Genomic DNA, 18,382 nt, shown 5'->3' with positions numbered 1-18,382 from the left:
CATCTGTTAAGGTCCACATTTCAAACTCCGTTTTTGTTACATGAGAAAGTCAGTGTAAAGACCCCATTCTAGCTGTCACACAGTACAACTCAGAGGTCTCCCTCTCCTGTCTCCATCAGAGGTCTTGCTACAAACCCTGAAGGTAAAATAGCTTTTTTATCCTAGCAAAGGAAAAGAGAGAAGTACAACTAATGAAGCAAGCCACTGATTTTTTTTCTACCTAATTTGCATCACCAAATGCCTTCATAATATAGGAAGATAAATATATTTATATTTGTATACCTGTAATGTACAGTTTTCTTTTCGTTTGAGGAACTCCACAAACCTGGCCACCACTCCTGGTGTGCTTATGACTTCATCTATTGGGGGATTTGGTTCTATTTAAAATAAAAAGCAAAGTTAGATACATTAATTTCTTTGTAGGGAAATTCTCAAATTACTGCACCAAAATAACATCCAATGACATACCAACTCCTCTTTCCTGAGAGTGTGTTCTTTTTCTACAACACTGATTTACCTTTACTAAAGGCAATGGATTCATATCTGTCACCATAAGACGACTCCCGCTTGAATTTTGAGGTAACATGATTCAAAACACAAATGCACCCAGTAATTTAGACAGAACGATTTCACAGCAGCAGTTCTGTGAAGTCACTCCGCCGTATGCACATGCAGAGCTCAACTTCTGTAAATCAGCATACTTGAGCCATAGAGACACTGCCTACAATATTTAAACTTACATTACAGAACAGACATTGCAGCTGTATCACTTAGTAGTTCTACGGATTTCAAGAATGGAAGTGACTATTACATACAGCTAGCTGACGTTTTGCAAAACAGAGCTTCATCCAGAAATTTCTGTAGGAAACTCAATCTTTATTGCTGTCAAAGAAAAAACATATGCCAGGGACACTTCTACATTTTTCTCCAAGTAATTTCAGCTCCTTACCTTTAGAAAGAAGCTTTCGGAATTTCTGGGTGGCTGAAAGCTGCTGTTCTGGACTATTGGAGAAAATCATCTCAATCATATCGGAGGTGATGACTGCACTCTAGGATTCAAGTGGAGGAGACAGAATGAGAGTAACAGAAAGCAAGAGGAAAAAGAAAGTCTGGGATTAGTGGCAAAAAGGATACATTTGCTGAACTGTTATTAAATTTATCTCTTATTGACTAAACACGTGGATAAGACCAGTATGGACAACAAATGAGTCATCATACATGTACATCTACCTAAGCACCATCATTCTTCTCTGGAAGCCAAAAATCAAATTTTGCTTAAACTATGGCAAGAAAATTACTCTTCAGAACTTCTCAGTGGTATTCTCTCCCCTTTTTTCCCCCCCCTCTCTTCTCTCCTTTAAAATAAAGGTAAAATTGTCAGCTTCAACAAAAGGTAGTTTAAATTGGAATACCAATTACTGTTATGCAAGAACACCACTTTGATTATGCTATTGTTTAGATTTCTACAACATGTACATTTTGAGCCATTCTCTTACACCAAAATGTACAGGACCTGACATTTTCAGAAGAGTTGACAAACCTAATGCTTGTCATCATAATCAAATAGAGTACTAAATTTCCATAAGACTGACGGTTTCCACTAATACACCTAAATTAAATCAGCGACTTTTCTTATGCCAGGCAAAATCTGACATTCTGTTCATCACACATGTAAATTCATGTAAAGATGCATAAGAAAAGTCAAATTTTCTTCCTTCTACTTCTGCTCTAAATCATTAGATAGATCTGATCCAAACCCTTAGATAGATAGGGAGATGGATGACAGTGCTGAAAGTACTTAAGCTTTGTCTGTAACAGCTGTCTAACAGCTCCAACTTTTAAGACCCTGAAATTAATGGTATCTAAAATAGTACACTGTATAGTGGTAGTACCTATCTAAATTAGATAGGCTCCTTGCCTTACTTTTTAACCATCTATTCATTTCATATAAGCTTTCACACAAAAGACTAAATGGGATTTAGGACTTGTCTGCTGTTAAAAAACTATCTTAAAGAGTAAAACAATATATTCTATTATTGATCTACCACACTGTTTATAGGCATTTCTCAGTTATTTCAAGGAAGGTACAACCACCAACAGAGACCAAACCCAGCCTGATTTCTATGAGAACATCATTTGTGTACTTTGAAATACAGGCACAAGTGTGAAGATCAGTGGTCAGACTTTAAGTGAGGACTGCGTTTTCTTTCCAGGGAGAGAACTGTGGTAAAGAAACAGGGAGAAAAATGGAAAAGCCTAATTTCCACTAAAAAGTTTTTCTGTAGGATGAAATTCCAGCCTGGAATGGAGTTCAAGGACACGTGCAGTTAGATTAGCTAGATCTAGCTGTGTTTCCAACACCCTGGCTAAAAATTGTATCACTTGGAAGTCTGCTAACAGAGATTTCCACCCAGTCCCTTTTTTACTTTGTAAATTGCAATAGCACATTGCCTGGTTTGTATTTTCATGTTTCAAGCATTATGAATTTCAGATTAAAAAAAGCCCAACAACTTTGAGCAACAGTTGATAAAAATCACCCATTATGGTGAACATCAAAACCAGGAAGTAATCAGCCTGCCTGGAAGAATAATATTTTATTTAATTTTCTTGAAAGCATATCCATCGAGCAACCACTCACTCAATCCATAACATTTCTCTCTCAAGTACTCTGTTTCAGGGCAGCTCACTGAGACAGGTATTTAAGAGCTGTCCATAAGTTCTTCGAATGCCTTTTTTCACATTTTTCTGGAATTCCACTCTCCTCAAGTCACTGTATGACAGGCCTGCTCAGTTTCAACAAACACTGTATTCCTTTCTCATCACTTACAGAAGTCATCTCCATGTTGTTCATCTGAGCCTCATGGAAGCCACCATCTGACATCACTTCCTCCTCCGCTTCTTCCTCAGCCGTTGCAACATTTCGGCGTTTAAACAACTAAAGAAAGAAAGTATTTAATATATGTTATGTAGCCAATATATACACAGCATGTCATGTTAGGCTGCAATAAAAATGGCATATGCTATCACCTGCAAGAAGCTAGTATACTGGCTACAAAACTCCTCCTGAAAGCACACGGAGGAAGTTTAGTCATGGAGTAAACGAAAACAGCAACAAGCCAGAATACTGGTCCCCAACATTTCTGGAAAATCCGCACTGATATTCTCTTCTCTTCTTCACCGTCCCCCTCCATCTAGAATTACCTCTAGTTTTCAGTCAGTTGCTTTCTTACAACTGAGCAGCAGAGGATGCTGGGGCTCAAAGATCTGAAAAATTGCTGTATATAACAGACCTTTGTAGAAACCTGCAGAGACTAGGATAATTGAGTTACTATGGCAAAGAGAGGACTTTGGAGGATGATCAGATGGGATTGGTCTAATGAAATTATACTGAGATGAACAGAATTTGGTTGCTACCACTTAGAGAAGGTACCCAGTTTCAGATGTCATGAGGAGAGCTGGAGAGGCTGCAGCTTCTCCCCTTAATCCAGTTGTCTCATTGGAAGAAACATGAGCAATAATCAGATAGGTTTGGTGGTGCTGCCTGGCCTGCTGAGTTCTCTAAACAAGACTCCAGCACTGAGCTGTGTCAGATTTGCACTACTGCAGACAGGCAAGATCCATCCAGAGAAGATGGGGAGGAAACAGTATGCAAAACCGCTAAGTCTATACCAATCAGTGATAGGCATCCTTGCGGAATGCTATTCCTTCTAACCTAATGTATGATGTGCCCACTCAAGCTCAACAGACGTGCTCAAATACAATCTTAAACCAAAATTTATACATTGGCAAGTTATGTGAATTCAGAGGCTTGAGGTTGTTTTTATTTTATGGGGTTTTTCAGCTTTGTTTTTTTTTTTTTTTTTTAAAAAACCCACCAACTAAAAATCCCCAGAAATTTAAACAAACTTCCATGACCTATGTCATAATATGCCAAATACATAAAAGAGAAGAACCTGCAAAAGGTCTGAAATTGCAGAGCTACAGACTGTCTTGCAGTTCCACTTTTATTTCACTGTTAGTCCAGTTCAGACTAACAATTTTCGTTAACAGAAGGAAATACGGCCACTCACTTTATTTAGCCAACCTGTAGTAATCAGATCGAAGGGAGGACAGATGCACATATAAGACAGAAAATGACTCAGCATTTTCCTAATTTAGTAACAGCTTTACAAATAAGACCAACAACATTCTGTGCTGCCAGTAGTCTGGAAATGCTACCCATAGGTACTGAGCAAAATCAACAAGAAGTATTGCAATTCCCTCTCAGAACTCTCCCCTGACTTTCCTTGAAAGCATCTGGTACTGATGCTGTGAATAAAAATATTAAACAGAACAGATTACAGACTTCCAAAAACAAGCACATTACTATCTGCATTCTAACTCCAGAAACCTCAACATGGATGAAAAAGGCTTCATTATAACTTTCTTTGAAATTGAACCAATCCCTTAAAGCTTCCAATGAACACAAGTAAGAACAAAAGGAAGAACTGCTCAGAGCTACCTGGTTTTATCTGAAGATGTTTTTTATCATGTCCTATCACTGCTGCTGTTTCCTGATTAACCTTGCAGAGCACCTGTCACTCTGCAATGTGAATGAAGTAGTAAAAGTAGGGAGACATGAGCAGGTAGAGAAGCTTCATTTCCAAGCATTTTTCTCAATCTTTCGCTTACAACATATACTAAATCCACTCCTCAAGGTACCACCCTTATGGGCATAAACATAGCATGAACTTTTGCAAATTCATAAATGAATTGAAGCTTAAAGACAGAAAACTGAGAATAATCAAGTCAACAAATTATTTCTTCCTTCAAGAAAATCATTACTTCAACTTACAAGGACTTGGTCAGACTTTCTTTTCCCCCTACTCTAGGTGCAATGTTTCCTTCCATTTCACCCAAGCTTGCCACTCTTTGAACAGAAATTAGCACCACCACAACTCAGGTAGCAGGAAAAAAAAAAAAACCACAACAAAAAAAACCTCAAACATCAATCACCTTCAGTGCAAAGTCAGACAGCTTTGTTCAAATCATCTTTAAGCTGCTCTGGCCAATCTTGCACTTAAGTGAATGAGGAGCACTCAGTCTAAGTTTTGTACTGCTTGCAGAAGAGGCAGTAACGTCTGCAAGTGACTCTGATTTCAGACTACGTATGAATCTGGCAGTGCAGGAACAGCTAAGAAGCGGCTTGGGAGAAGCAAAGAGGTAGAGATACTGCAAGACAAGACTGTTTCAGGACTGAACACAGCTATCGCAAATGTATACAGTACCTGTTCCTCTCTCTTTTGCTTCCGTAGCTGAAGACCCTCTTCCTCCCGCCTGCGACGCATCTCATCAGGGTTTAGAGATTTGTTCTTGTAGCTCTTCAGTCGGAAATTCTCTTTTCCTGAGGTCGTCATGATTCCTTTACAATGCAATTAAAAAGAGAAGTCAGAAAACAGCTATTCTTCAACAACACATCATTTTATATTCTGTCTCCACCTCTTAATCTCTGTAGCCATGCACTTACAGCCACTGTCCCCCTATATCCCATCACCTAACTTCCAATAATTTGGAAAGTGTAAAGCAAAATTTCACAGAATTGTCACTTCAATATGACAGTTGTTCGCATCAGATTAACAAACATTTATTTTACTCTCTGAAACTGCAAGGCATGAATAAGTTAAATATTTTATTAAAAAAGAATTGAGATCTGTAAGGCAGAGGACACAGGGTGGGCTAAAAAAGAAAGCTGCACTAATAAATCTTTACATTTCTCCACACAGGGAATTATCAAAACTAATTATATTTCCCTGTCTTCACTTTCGAGTGAATGGGTCTCAGGCTGCTTTTTAGCTTAATTCACTTTGCAAGTCAATACAGGGACTTTTTTGCACTCCAAATCCACATTTTAAGTTAATTCAACACAACCCTGTGTTCCTTCTATCCAGACAAGACCTACAAGAAAAATGAAAGGGACCGAGAAATTTTAGGTGAGGATGGTTTAACCACCAAAAATGCTCACTCCTGCAAAGAAAGCAGTGCTACTCTTCCCCTCCTCCCCACCCCCAGCCTCTAATCCTGCCACTGTTTATACAGAGGGCCTTTTTTTCAGTCTATGATTTCCCAGTACTGTCTTACGTAACTCAGTTGATCAGCATTTTTATCTACCCATGATGATTTTCACATGTACAATGCTGCACTTTGAAGTTACTTCGAATAAACCAATAGCTACAAAACTGTATGGAAAGACACACACTGCCCCGTAAATCAGTGGACTATGGACCACGTCTCTACTCTTAGTGCTCCATTCTGCTGCTACTTCTTCCCTTGCATCCCCCCTTTAAATCCGAAAAAGGTTGAGAACCAAATTCTAAACATCTCAGTATTTCCATGCATCTTCACACAGATGCAGAATGTCCAATACGTTGCAAATACCTGCGACTCTGTAATACAAATTTTAGGAAACTACGGTATACAAAAAGTTACTCTACAGGACTTTTAAACATTTCTTTCAAATGTCCTAATGTCTTGTATGAAATATGCTACCTACCTCAAATTCCATAAGCTCAGAATCACCAGGCGATAAATGATCTCCTGTGCACTTTTTACTTTAAAATGGAGCAACACAAGTGTATACAGAGTCTCCACAGCTTAGGTTTCCTATTTAAAACACATGAAATGTATAATGGAGTCTACTATAACCTCCTCTTCTTTCAGTTAGCACGAAGAGTTTTAAGAGATTAAAAAAAAAAAAGAGGATACCCAAATGTGCTTCTTATTAGAGCCTCTTTTTAAGTTGCTGCCAATTCTGATAATCAGAACTGACTTTCACAGAAGACATTTCGCGCCATCACTTCAAGCGTTACTGTATTCTGCCAACTCAGATTTAAAAAGCTGTTAAGGGATATAAAACTACTGTATTCAAGATCAGTCACAGATTGCACTGAATGCAACAGAAAAACCTGAGCATACAGTAATTCAGCCTCTTAATTCTGCTCTAAAGGCTCTTCCTAAAATGGCTTTTTTAAAAATAAAGGTCCTACAAAAAGATAAACCTCAGAATGCCAGAAGTTCCCTGTATCATTCTTAACAGCTTAGAGACTCTTTTCCTACTGTGTTTAAGTGTCTCAGCTTAAAGTGTTCACGTTTCTTGCAATATGCTTGGCAATAACATTTTCTTCCCACTTTCAGTTTAAGTGACTGCTACCTGTAGCAGCGATAGGATGAGGGGCAATGGCTTTAAACTAGAGCAGGGTAGGTTAAGATTAGACATTAGGAAGAAGTTCTTTACAATAAGGGTGGTGAGACACTGGAACAGGTTGCCCAGAGAGGTGGTGGAGGCCCCATCCCTGGAGACATTCAAGGCCAGGCTTGATGAGGCTCTGAGCAACCTGATCTAGTTAAACATGTCCCTGCTTACTGCAGGGGGGTTGGACTAGATGACCTTTAAAGGTCCCTTCTAACCCCACACATTCTATGGTTCTATGATTCTACCTGTATATTAAACATACAAAATATTTGGGGAAGCCCTGGTTTTTAACTGTAAAAAGAAGATCGGGCTAACAAATACTCAGAGTACTTTTTTTGTTGTTGTTTCTAAAACATTTTGAAAAAATATTTTATATACTTTAGAATTAAGAAAATTAACTCAAACACCAGATGGACAACCACAAACTAAAAGGACACACATAACGGGAAAAGAGCTTTGCAGCCACTCTAATCAATCTGCCCCTGAACATGAATAAACACAGGCATACACAACAGCTCAGATAAGATCTTAGGCCATCCATGACTTATTAATAAATTCTCCATTTTTATCTGGAACATATCTTCTCTAACTTATCAAAATTATATTTTGCTTTTATTTGGGATTGCAGGACTTCAGTAGCTCCTGTGATCATTTCACACCTCCACTTTCAATCCCTGCAAGTTCTTAAAGAAATCCTTGACAGTGAGCATCTTTATTTCTTATTACACAATTTCACCTCATTTCTACTATGTAGACCCCTCCATATGATGATGTTCCAATGTTTCTAAACATCAATGACACCATCCAACTTCATCATCAGCAAGTTTCCTTAGCGCATTCTTCCTTATTGTACTTACTTACCTAGGTTCCCCTCATCTCCTAATGTGCGTATGAATTTGTTTCCTTAAAGTCAAAAGCAAAATTGAAAGGATTTTCAATTCCCTCTCAGAGCTCTATTTGCCCTCTCCCATTATGAAAATACAGGCAAAACAATTACCAGTTTTTTTATTTGAATTAACTGACTGCCTCAACCCTTCCCATTTTTCTCATTCTCTTTATTTTTATAACTTAAGAACTATCTTCTACTTATGACACCCTTTACAAGCTTTAGCTGTAACCTTTGGCTATGCTCATTTCTGACTTTCAAGACAGCTCACTTCGGTGACAAACCCTCCGCTTCTATTTTCTGAGTATCAGTACACTTAAGATCTTTTCAAAATAGTGTATTGTGTACCCAGGGAGTAAAGCCTTCCTACAAATTCCTATTAACAAATAAATGGCTAGGAAGACAAAGTTTCTTCTATAAAATGTAGGAAAAAAAAACTAAGCTCCCTTCACTTTTGAGTAGTTACCAAATTCAACTAGTAACGAGTTCAATAATTTATTTCATAGCAGTCCCTCACTGGTAGTAAATAAACAAAATCCCAACACATAGGCAGGTATATAAAGTGGACATGTGGCTATCTAATCTGCATAACTATTAAATCCAAAGTTATTTTCTAAAAGCAACTTTTGTAATATCCTCAACATCTCCTAAAATAAACTCTTACTTCATCATTCTTGTAGTGGTTCCCCAACTACTAGTGAAAAATTCAATGACCACATGAAGGATTTCATCTAGCCCACATCCACTGCTAGCGTCTTTAGACCTACTCAGTGTGAGCACACAAGTAATTTTAAGACTGAAAATAAAATAATCCTGCGTTAGTTATTACAGTCATCCAAGGACCATTTTCTATAAATCTTCTTTTCCATTTTTCAGGATGTTAGCCTTTCCCCCAGACTAAACAACAGAGGCAAAACAACTTCAAATTGCCTCTCACTTGTCTTCAGCAGCTTTGTTGTGGCTTAACTGAAAATCTTTCAATGGTCCCTTTAAATTCACCCATGGTAATTTCTTCACAGCAAATAGTAAACCCTGAACCTTCTCTGCGCTATCAAAATTAATGCTACTTCTGGTAAAAATCTGTGGTGGTTGTCATGGAAATGTTCTACTCATCTTTTCTTTCCTAAAGATAGCACAGTATTTTCAACATTTTTTGATGCTTCTGTCCATAGATAAAAACCTCTGGCGACCCGGTAAGGAGTGTTCATGGTGTATTCTTTGGGGTTTTGTGCAGCATTATTCAAAACTCATATGACACTTTCTCCTCCTCAACTGGGCTGCCATGAAAAAACAAATTTTAGTGAAATTAAAAACATCATTTATTCCTGAATGTCTGCATTTCACTAAGGAAATGATGATCCCCAAATTTTTTGCTGATCAAGACAGGTACCCTATCAAACGTGGATGCGTTCTAAGCAGACAATTTTAAGAGACAGGAAAAGTACTGCATTTCTCCTTGCTCTTCAAGTCAAAGAAATTCAGAGGCTCTGGGAAACGCAGTCACTTAGTGTGATGACCTACCTTGTCCCAAGCAATCATCAAGATAAGAACAAAAATGAACTCCCTGCCTTCTTAAATCAGATATCACTGTCACTAGCCTTCAGGGCTTTGCTAGAAGGAATGCCACGTGACAAAGCCTCTTGGATATTCCACGTGGCAGAGGTATACAGATGTAAAAATAAAGGCCTTGCAAATCAAGACGTGCATAATGGTATATATGACCAAGATGACTGAGACGAAGATTACCATACACACAGATGATACTAAAGACTGTTAGAAACAAAGTTTCCTTCTTTGGAATGGGTGGGAAGAGGAAGAAAAAAAAAAATGGTCTTTCAGAAGCATAGACCTGTACAAGAAATTCTACCTTCCAATGGAAATATATCAGAAGAGGAAGACTTAAAAAATGAAGGTGGACAAAGAGTTTGAAGAGAAATGGTGTAAGGGATAAAGTTAGCTTGAAGATCCATGATCTGACGTACTACCAGTCAACATCTCCTAACTGAGGCAGTTGTCAGAAGGAAAAGGACTCACTGGAGGAATACTTGTGAGCTCTACTGTACTGTCAAACTGCCATGTCTCCTTTAGATTGCTACCAGAGAGACAGTGAAAAGACAACAGAGGCACTTTCAGCCCTGAAAGGACAGCTTGTGTCGGAAACAGCACTGTCAAGACAGAATTCCTAGCAGGGAGAGATGCTGGAATTATTCAAGGTAAGAAATGGTTCGGCTGCACTACAAAGCCTTTACTTACAAGGAGATTTTTGTTTGTTTGTTGGCTCTGTCATAGAACTACAGACCTCCTATTAAAGTCTCCTCACAATCATGGTTCTTGACATCATGCCAAATATGTACCGCACAGCCTGGGCAGATGTTTGAGCAACCCATTTACCTCTGATTACAACATACATCATCTTCTGACACTCAGTGAGAGACCAGAAAACCCATAGGATTAAAAAACTACCCTGAAAGCAGCACTTGGTCATTCATTTCTCTCATAAACACCTTCCCTACAAATCCAGCATTTTGACCACAAATGCGTTTGGTTCTTTCCCCATGAAGTATAGATTTTGGAAAGTCCTAAATTGCTTTTTGACATTTTTAAGGCAACAGGTTCAGGATGCTAACAGAAGTATTTAAATCCTGTGCAAAGAAACAAACCGTCAGCTTTCTCAGAGGTGACAGACCATGAAAGGTCCTCATAATAAAACCATGAATAATATATGATGTAGAATGATAAAAATATCACCTGGGATTAACATTATTTCCCTGGAAAAAACTTCTAGAGCAACATCTGCCATCATCCTAGAGAGATGAAAACACATCCACTGAATCTCTACACTGTTGACAGGGTTATCCGAGGAAAAAAGAAAATACAGAAAATCAGCAGACTGACTTCACTGCCACCTCCTGTTGTTTGAAAAACTGGATCAATCAGATTTGCAAAATTATCTGACAAAGCACACCGGATTATAGGGGCCTATGGGAATGTCCATCAGTAGAAACATGCATATCACCTGAGGGACAAGGGTGTTAACTTCCTGATTTCCAGTGTCTTCAGACTCTTGTAAAGCTCAGGACATCTAGAGGAAAGGACATTTAACCATTTCAACTACAAAATGTTCAAGCACAACACAGCCAATTTCTAAAACCTTTGCTTAGTTTTCTCTACCAGTAAAATGAGATTGGGAAACGTGCCTCATTAGCACTACAAAATTAACAGTTACAGTATTTGTAAAGACCTGCAAAGTAAGTTTTGCTGATGATATATCAAAACCTAGCACTAACAAGGAAACAAAACAATCGTGTGAATTTAATTTTCTGTGGCTGGTGAAAGCTGCAGTAGCAGGCACCAGTGCTATTCACCAGCAGGAATGAGAGACTTCCATTTATGCAGAAGAGCAGGGACCCACGCTCCTAGGGCAACCATCACACAAGAATGACAGAGAAGAAACAGAACCACCACCTTCTGCCATCCAAAAGGCCGGCAAATTAGAGGACCTTCAAACGGAATATATCATTCGTAGCTGAAACAGAGAGCACATACAGTCTTGAAGCAGGGTTCAGGCTTTTAGGAACCTTCTGTCAAAAACTGGAAGTAGCAAGGGAACTTCTTCACGGAATTGCTGCCCATCTCTGTATCTTTCAAATCCGCTTTCTTATGCGGATCTAACCTTAGTCTCAGGTTTTTTTCCATGCCCATTAGTAAGCCTTAGTTGACAATTGTTTCTGTTCTAGCACCTTTATAAATATGTGAAATAGCAAAGCAAGTATTAATGCACTTAATCTACGGCAAATTCAGTATGTTCTAGTTCTTTAGCCATTTGGCAAGCTGGACTTCTACTTGCCCAAAACAAAGCCAATCTTAAAACTTACGACAATTAATACAAGGCCCGAAAAGATATAAAATTTTACACAATATGGAACATGAAAATATAGACTAATTAAAAAGTTCAATATTGACTGTTTTTTCTAATAGAAACGACCTGCTTAAAAGCAAACAAAAGGGAGAAAAGAAAACAGACTGCATTATCTGAATAATGCTGAGGACACCCCATGTCAGGTTTGTAGGGATGTCACATTTCAACAGTGTGATCTCATCTTCTTTAAAGAAACATCACTGAAAAGATTAAGTAGCGATGCATTTACAAGGTTTATTGCAAAATAGTTTTACTAAATGCGGTGTGGGGGCAGGGGGGGCAATAAAAATCAATAAAAGATTATACACATACACTGTATATCTAGCACTTCACTATACATTCACTATCGCCTAGGTATTTCCAAGATGGTTTTGAGTTTCATTTTTTAAAGGTCCGTTTTGACTTGAGATATATCTTTCAAAGTTCCATAAAGCTTTTCACTTGAGCAAGAGTGCAAAAAAACACCAACTCTCAATGCCAGGTCAACTTAAAAGGAAAACAAATTAATTAACTGAGCCTTTCTCATTTGAGTTACAAACACAAAATTCCTTTACTGCATTCAAAGTCATTGCAGTGCAGTAAATCTGTTTAAATGAAAACAAAACTACCCTGATTTCTATAACCCCACAGTCCACAATCAACCTGAAACCCAAAGTTCCCACGCGTCATAAAACAAAGCAGCTAGTGACGGGGAATTAAAAACTTTTCAGACACACAAGATTACACCAACATTAAAAATAATTACTTCACTTTAATGCGTCCAGCTACACAAAATAAGAGAAGCAATCACTCCTGTGTGCCAACCTAAAATGTAATCTGGTTTTCTTTTAAAGCAGAGATTAATTTGTATTTTGACTATGATTACAGCACATCTTCCCTGCGCTTACAGAATGACCTGGCCCACAATGTATGTTTTGTAAGGTCATACCTAAAATTCGGATCATTTGAAAAACAACAGTTCTCTCTGTCATTCGACAATCATCATCTGTCAGGGAAAAAAAATCATCCTAACATTTCTAACATCCTAACATACCCTAAACATTCTTTACAAGAGAATGAGAGTGCAACTTTCAGCATTTCATATCATGAAAATAAGAAATCCCAGACACTTTAAAAAAATTAGGTTAAAAAACCCCTAAATATTAATTAAGTTGACTTCGTAGTTTCAAGCAACTTTTGTTTGGAGTTGTGAATGCCAGAAGGCACTGAAACCAAACCTACCTCATGCCTCCCTGATGGCAAATTTGCCTTCAACAAACTTACTGGTCTCTGTGACTCAGCATTATAAAGATATGTGTGCAAAAGCGCAAAATAACAGCAAGTCAAAATGCAACTGACTTCATACTAGCTTTAGGCATCAGCAACCAAGAGAGTCACATAATACTGATGTATCTGCCACATCAAGCCAAAAACCACAAGAACTTTAAAGCCTGATGACACTCACTCTGCCTCCCCCACCCCATTTACACCTAGTACCCCTCCTACCAAAAGCTCTGGAATCCAACACAGCACATTCACAAAAACAACTCTTTTCCTTTCTGAGCATTTCACAATACAAAAGAAAAAAGAAAAAAAAAAAAGAGGTAAAACAAGAAAACATAGGCAGTTAAAGAGGTCACCATGTGGAAGCTACACAAAGGAGTCCAGCATCTTTTAAGAGGCAGTCTCATCCTGCTTCAGACAAAACACACATTAGAACAATCTAACACTCATCACAACATTATTATCTGACTTTACTTAGATTGTGTGCCACCAAAAGGTAGTTCGTTTGCCAAAATTACATTTCCATATATCAACAAGTGAATTGTCTTCTAAGTATAACCTTAGCAATAGATTTGGTAGGCTTACAATACCTTCTTTGGAGACAAATATATTCAGGATCTTTAGCCAAAGGATACTTATTTCTAAAACCAGCATATCACTTAAGTATAATCTCAACTTTATGCCCAGACTGTAAAAAAAATAAAATAAAGATCTGTGTGTCAAACTGGTTAGTTTATCACTGAACATATGAATCCTCCTGCTGAGCCTGGCAAGCAGTCTGAACTATCAAATAAAAATAGAAAAAGAGAAAATAATTATATCATAAGGAAGCTTTCAGCAGCTGGTGACTAGCTAAATCTTAAGTCTTACGGTATACTCTGAAAACTCAGGGTCTATTACTCCCTATATACATCCAGGAACACAGTCATATTTCTTTCAATTCTAATGCTTTTTAGCTTCTGCCTCCTCATGACACTAAGCACTAATTACGTTTCAAGAAAGTATCCACTTTATCCCAACTTAAAATTTCTTCTATGTCACTAAACTCCATTTACTCCTGTCTTACATGAATGGATCAACAGAAGTGATAATGCAATGTCCAACCTACCATAACTTCCTACCACTTTTTAATACGCTTCTACTACTAACATCCTTCTTAAAACAGTTATGGTGAAAGGTAATCTACTGTCTTGTCACCTGCCTTAGACTACCTCTACTTTTTATCCTCATAATGAATTATTAAGCCTGCACAATGTTTAATGCAGTTCAAGACGTTCATGAGGTGGCACAAGATAATTTCCAGCCCTATTGTTCTACAGATTTTATATTTAGCAGAGGTTTTTACTGAGTGTTTTGTTTAAACTTATTTTTGCTGGTTTTCCAGAGTTTCCTTACCTTCTTCAAAATAATTTTAAAGTACTGATATTTCTATGGGCCTTGCATCCTACTGCTGGCATTTTGTGCCTTGAAAACCCCACGTTTGTTCTTGGAACACAAGCAGTTTAATCCACTACTTGCTTGACACAATTCAAAAACTGTAGCAGACCAAGGATGGATTTTTTTCTTCAGAGCAGAAAAAACCCTGACTTGCTATCGTATTGCTGCCCCTTATGTCTGCAATTTACATCAACATTTTTTCATTAGTATTATTATATTATTTAAATAAGGATTTCCATTAGGCTTTAGCCCCATAGTATGAAGCCGGATAATTTTCATATCAGTTCAACTTCCACTCTTGTTCTCTGAAAAAAGAGGTGATCTCGGCTTTCTAACTTGCTTGTTCATTACATCATTCCAGAACCTCCCGGTTAGGTATTTCAGCCACTCACAACATTTCATCAAGTGACTAATTCCTTTAACATCAAGTGAGTAATCCCTTTAACATAGGCTTTAACATCAGCCTACTAGGCACGCTCACACCCCTATTCCCTTTGGCTTTCAGAGGCATGTAAACGAACCCATTAAGTGTAGGTATTTGCTGCTGCTCTTCTATTTCCCCTTATGTTTCCAATTTACATTAAAATCCCTAACTCTAGTTCACATCGCTTTTTTAATCTATATTTTATGCTTTTCCAAATAGACTTGTTTTCCAGTTTTCTGGAGGGCACTGTTTTATACCCATTAACATCTTAACCTCTTGCCACAAAGTTATGTTTTCCAACCTAGCAACTTCTTTACTATTGCCTTTCAAGGTATAGTTTCCTTTTGCGTTCCTAAGGATATCAGTTAAGCTCCTCATTTTGCCCCCTCCATGACTTGTAAAACACTTCAGAAGAAAAACTCCACAATCTCATGGAGAAAGAGATAAACAAAGATATCAAAGCAAGCCTGCTAGATACAGGACAGTCTAAAACAAAATGTACCGTTCTGTTCATTTTAGCTTATTCAACAGAGAAGAGCACTGTATTGAAACACTGAAGTTGAAATAAGACTATTAAACAATCTGCTTAAATAAACATTTATGCTTAAAAGTCTCTATAAAGAACTTTTCTGAAGCTGCTACAACATCTGACTGTAGTACTTTTAGTTCTCATAGTGTCTTTGGTAAGCGCTGCTGACGTGGGCTGTTGCTGCCTTTCCCTTTCTAAATGGACTAAACTATGACTTCTCCAGGAACCAGCACTCAGCTGAATACACAGGACCACATCTGCAAGCCAGTACTGAAGACATCAACACAGAGAACATCAGAAAAAAAAAAATCAATGGATTGCACACTGAGAGAAAAACAGTAAATATCCCAGTACGGTGTTGGAATGAGAAATGGGATGTGACAAAGATTCAGTTCAGAAGTTGTAGAGAGAGGGGGGAAAAATCCCAAGCCCCCAGAACAGCCATATTTCTTGGAAGTGAAGCATCATTGCATCTGTTTGAAAGATTTTGACAAGGGAACCCATTCTGAGAAAAACCACTACCTCGAATGTCATCTTATCCTACCATGCCTCAAGCTACTCTTCCTTTTCCCTGTGCCCACGGGTATGTCTAAAGGGTAATTAAAAGGTGCAACCACAGTTCAAGTAGAAACAAACTTGTTTTGAACGAGCTAGTTCACATGTCCATGCACGTGGTCATGTTGCAGGGAGAACGGCATAATGAAGTTACAATAAAAACAAGGACAGATACACCAAAGATTAGACTGATCCAAATTATTAATTTACACAGTGTTCTATTAAACATTCTAATCTAATTGTTAACTGGCATGGGTATATACAAAATAGCTTTACAATAACTAGTTTCTAGAAATAAAGTTGTGATCCCATTTCTGGATAGCCCATAGACATATCCCAACTCTGTGAAGTCTTTCATTAACATTAAGCAGTCAGAGCAGAAAATATGCCAGCAAACAAAAAAATCCAGAGTAACAGCAGCTTGAATAAAGGATAAAGGGACTATTAAACACAACCATTCAGCACCATTTGGGAATTCTGCAGAAACAGCAGCCCAGTATTTTCACAGCTCATGACATATCTTTTCAGCCTGGAGTTTCAGTTTTCATGAAACGCCCTCAAGAGGCAAAGCTTCAAATCATCGCTACGTGTATTCTTGAGTGAGCAATACAAATTTAAAGATTATGAATGGGACGAGTTTCTGCTGGTTATAAGGTCTCAGGAGACACGGCCACCACGGCTGCAGAGAAAGCGCAAACCCTTCATCACAAACTGGCAGTCAAAGAGATAATGTTGTTGCTGGGACAGTGTGAGGATACGAGGTGACATTTGCAGGGAGAAGGTACAGCTTTTCTAAGATCAACTAAGATCATAAGGGATAAAAAAAACCGGACAAGCTTAAAAGGTCCGGGAGAAAATTTCCCTCTCCCTCGAGCCGCTCCTCACGCCCCGTCCCGCCAGAGGACCTACACGGCCGGTCCCGCCGGCACCCAGCAGCACCGGGGAAGCCCGTCCTGGCGCCACAGATCTCTCCGACTCCCCGCTGCCGCGCCGCCGACTTCCAAACCCCGAGCGCGGCTCCTCCGCGGAGCCCAGCCCGCCACCGGCCACAAGCCCCGCCGCACCACCAACCATACTGGAGGGGGGCTGCCGGGGCAGCACCGGCCCGGCCGGGCCGCTCGCCCGGAGCCCCCTCTCCTCCCGCTCCCCTCGGGCGGGCGGCGACCGGCCCCGGCCCACGCGCGCGGCTCCCGCCGCGCCGGCCCCACCCCGCCCCGCCCCGCCCCGCCCGCGCGGCCCCCGCCTGTTGCACGCGCGCAGGCCTGGGGCTCCCGCCACAGCCGCCGCCGGCACCCTCAAGTCGGGGCCTCCCCCCGCAGCCCGGCCTGAGGCGGCCCCCGACGACCCGTTCCCTCCTCTCGCGCCCGGCTGCCGTTATCCCCCGCTCCGCCGGCTCGGCGCGGCGCGGGCCCGAGAGCGGGGCTCCCCCCAGTCCCGGTGCCACAGAGGACGGCGCTCTCCCTGTTTCCCCAACACAACCCTCCCCCGCCCCGCCTCGTACCTGCTGCCGGCGCGGCCCGGCCCGGCCCGGCGCTGTCTCCTCTCGGGCCCGAGGCGCGCGAGCGCCGCTCCCTCCCTCCCTGCCTGCCCAGCGCTGGCTGGCGACGGCAGTGCGCACGCGCGCAGCGCACTCCGTAACTTCCGGCTCTTGCCGCAGCGCACTCTGGGAGGGAGAACCTTTCCGCCAGGCCGGGCGTCGGCTGTCCAAGCCCGGCCCGACCGGCGGCGGCGGCCACCCCTCACGCAGCGGCGGCGCCCTCCTCAGGACGGCAGCGATGGCGCCGGCGGGCCGCCTCCCCCGCGGAAGACTACGGCTCCCGGCATGCCGGGCGCGCCGCTCCCGTCGCAGTGCGCCGCAGGGCATGCCGGGAGCTGTAGTGCGGTGGGGCCGCAGGCGGGAGGGACGGGGGAGGAGGCACCGCCTCCCCGCCTGAGGGGCGGTGGCGGCAGCAGCGGCGGCAGCGGCAGCGGCAGCCGGGCGGGTGGCAGGGCCGGAGGTGGAGGGGGCCTGTGGCGGCCGGGTGCTGCCCTGAGGAGCGTGGCGGTAGCGGGCGCTGCAGCCGCGGGTGGCCGGGGGGTGATAGGCCTCTGGAGGCCGCGGGCCGTAGCGTGCCTCCTGTCAGGGCCGCCGCAAGGGAGCT

General features: G+C 40.9%; 1 protein-coding gene across 1 annotated transcript in view; it reads right to left on the bottom strand.

The window, feature by feature from the left end:
* KPNA1 (karyopherin subunit alpha 1) overlaps positions 1-17,899 on the bottom strand; it is a 54,051-nt gene extending 36,152 nt beyond the window's left edge. Inside the window, exons 1-5 of the mRNA XM_074593174.1 lie at positions 17,743-17,899; positions 5,268-5,401; positions 2,828-2,935; positions 950-1,049; positions 283-377 (exon numbers count right to left, since the gene is read on the bottom strand). Of these exons, the coding sequence (XP_074449275.1) occupies positions 283-377; positions 950-1,049; positions 2,828-2,935; positions 5,268-5,396 (432 nt within the window). The 5' untranslated portion in view covers positions 5,397-5,401; positions 17,743-17,899. The remainder of the gene's footprint in view (positions 1-282; positions 378-949; positions 1,050-2,827; positions 2,936-5,267; positions 5,402-17,742) is intronic.
* Positions 17,900-18,382: the final 483 nt, after the last annotated feature.

This window comes from Larus michahellis, chromosome 1 (assembly GCF_964199755.1).
Source record: "Larus michahellis chromosome 1, bLarMic1.1, whole genome shotgun sequence".
Taxonomy (NCBI): domain Eukaryota; kingdom Metazoa; phylum Chordata; class Aves; order Charadriiformes; family Laridae; genus Larus; species Larus michahellis.
The sequence above is the reverse complement of the archived record's forward strand: the minus strand, read 5'-3'. Positions and strand labels throughout refer to the sequence as shown.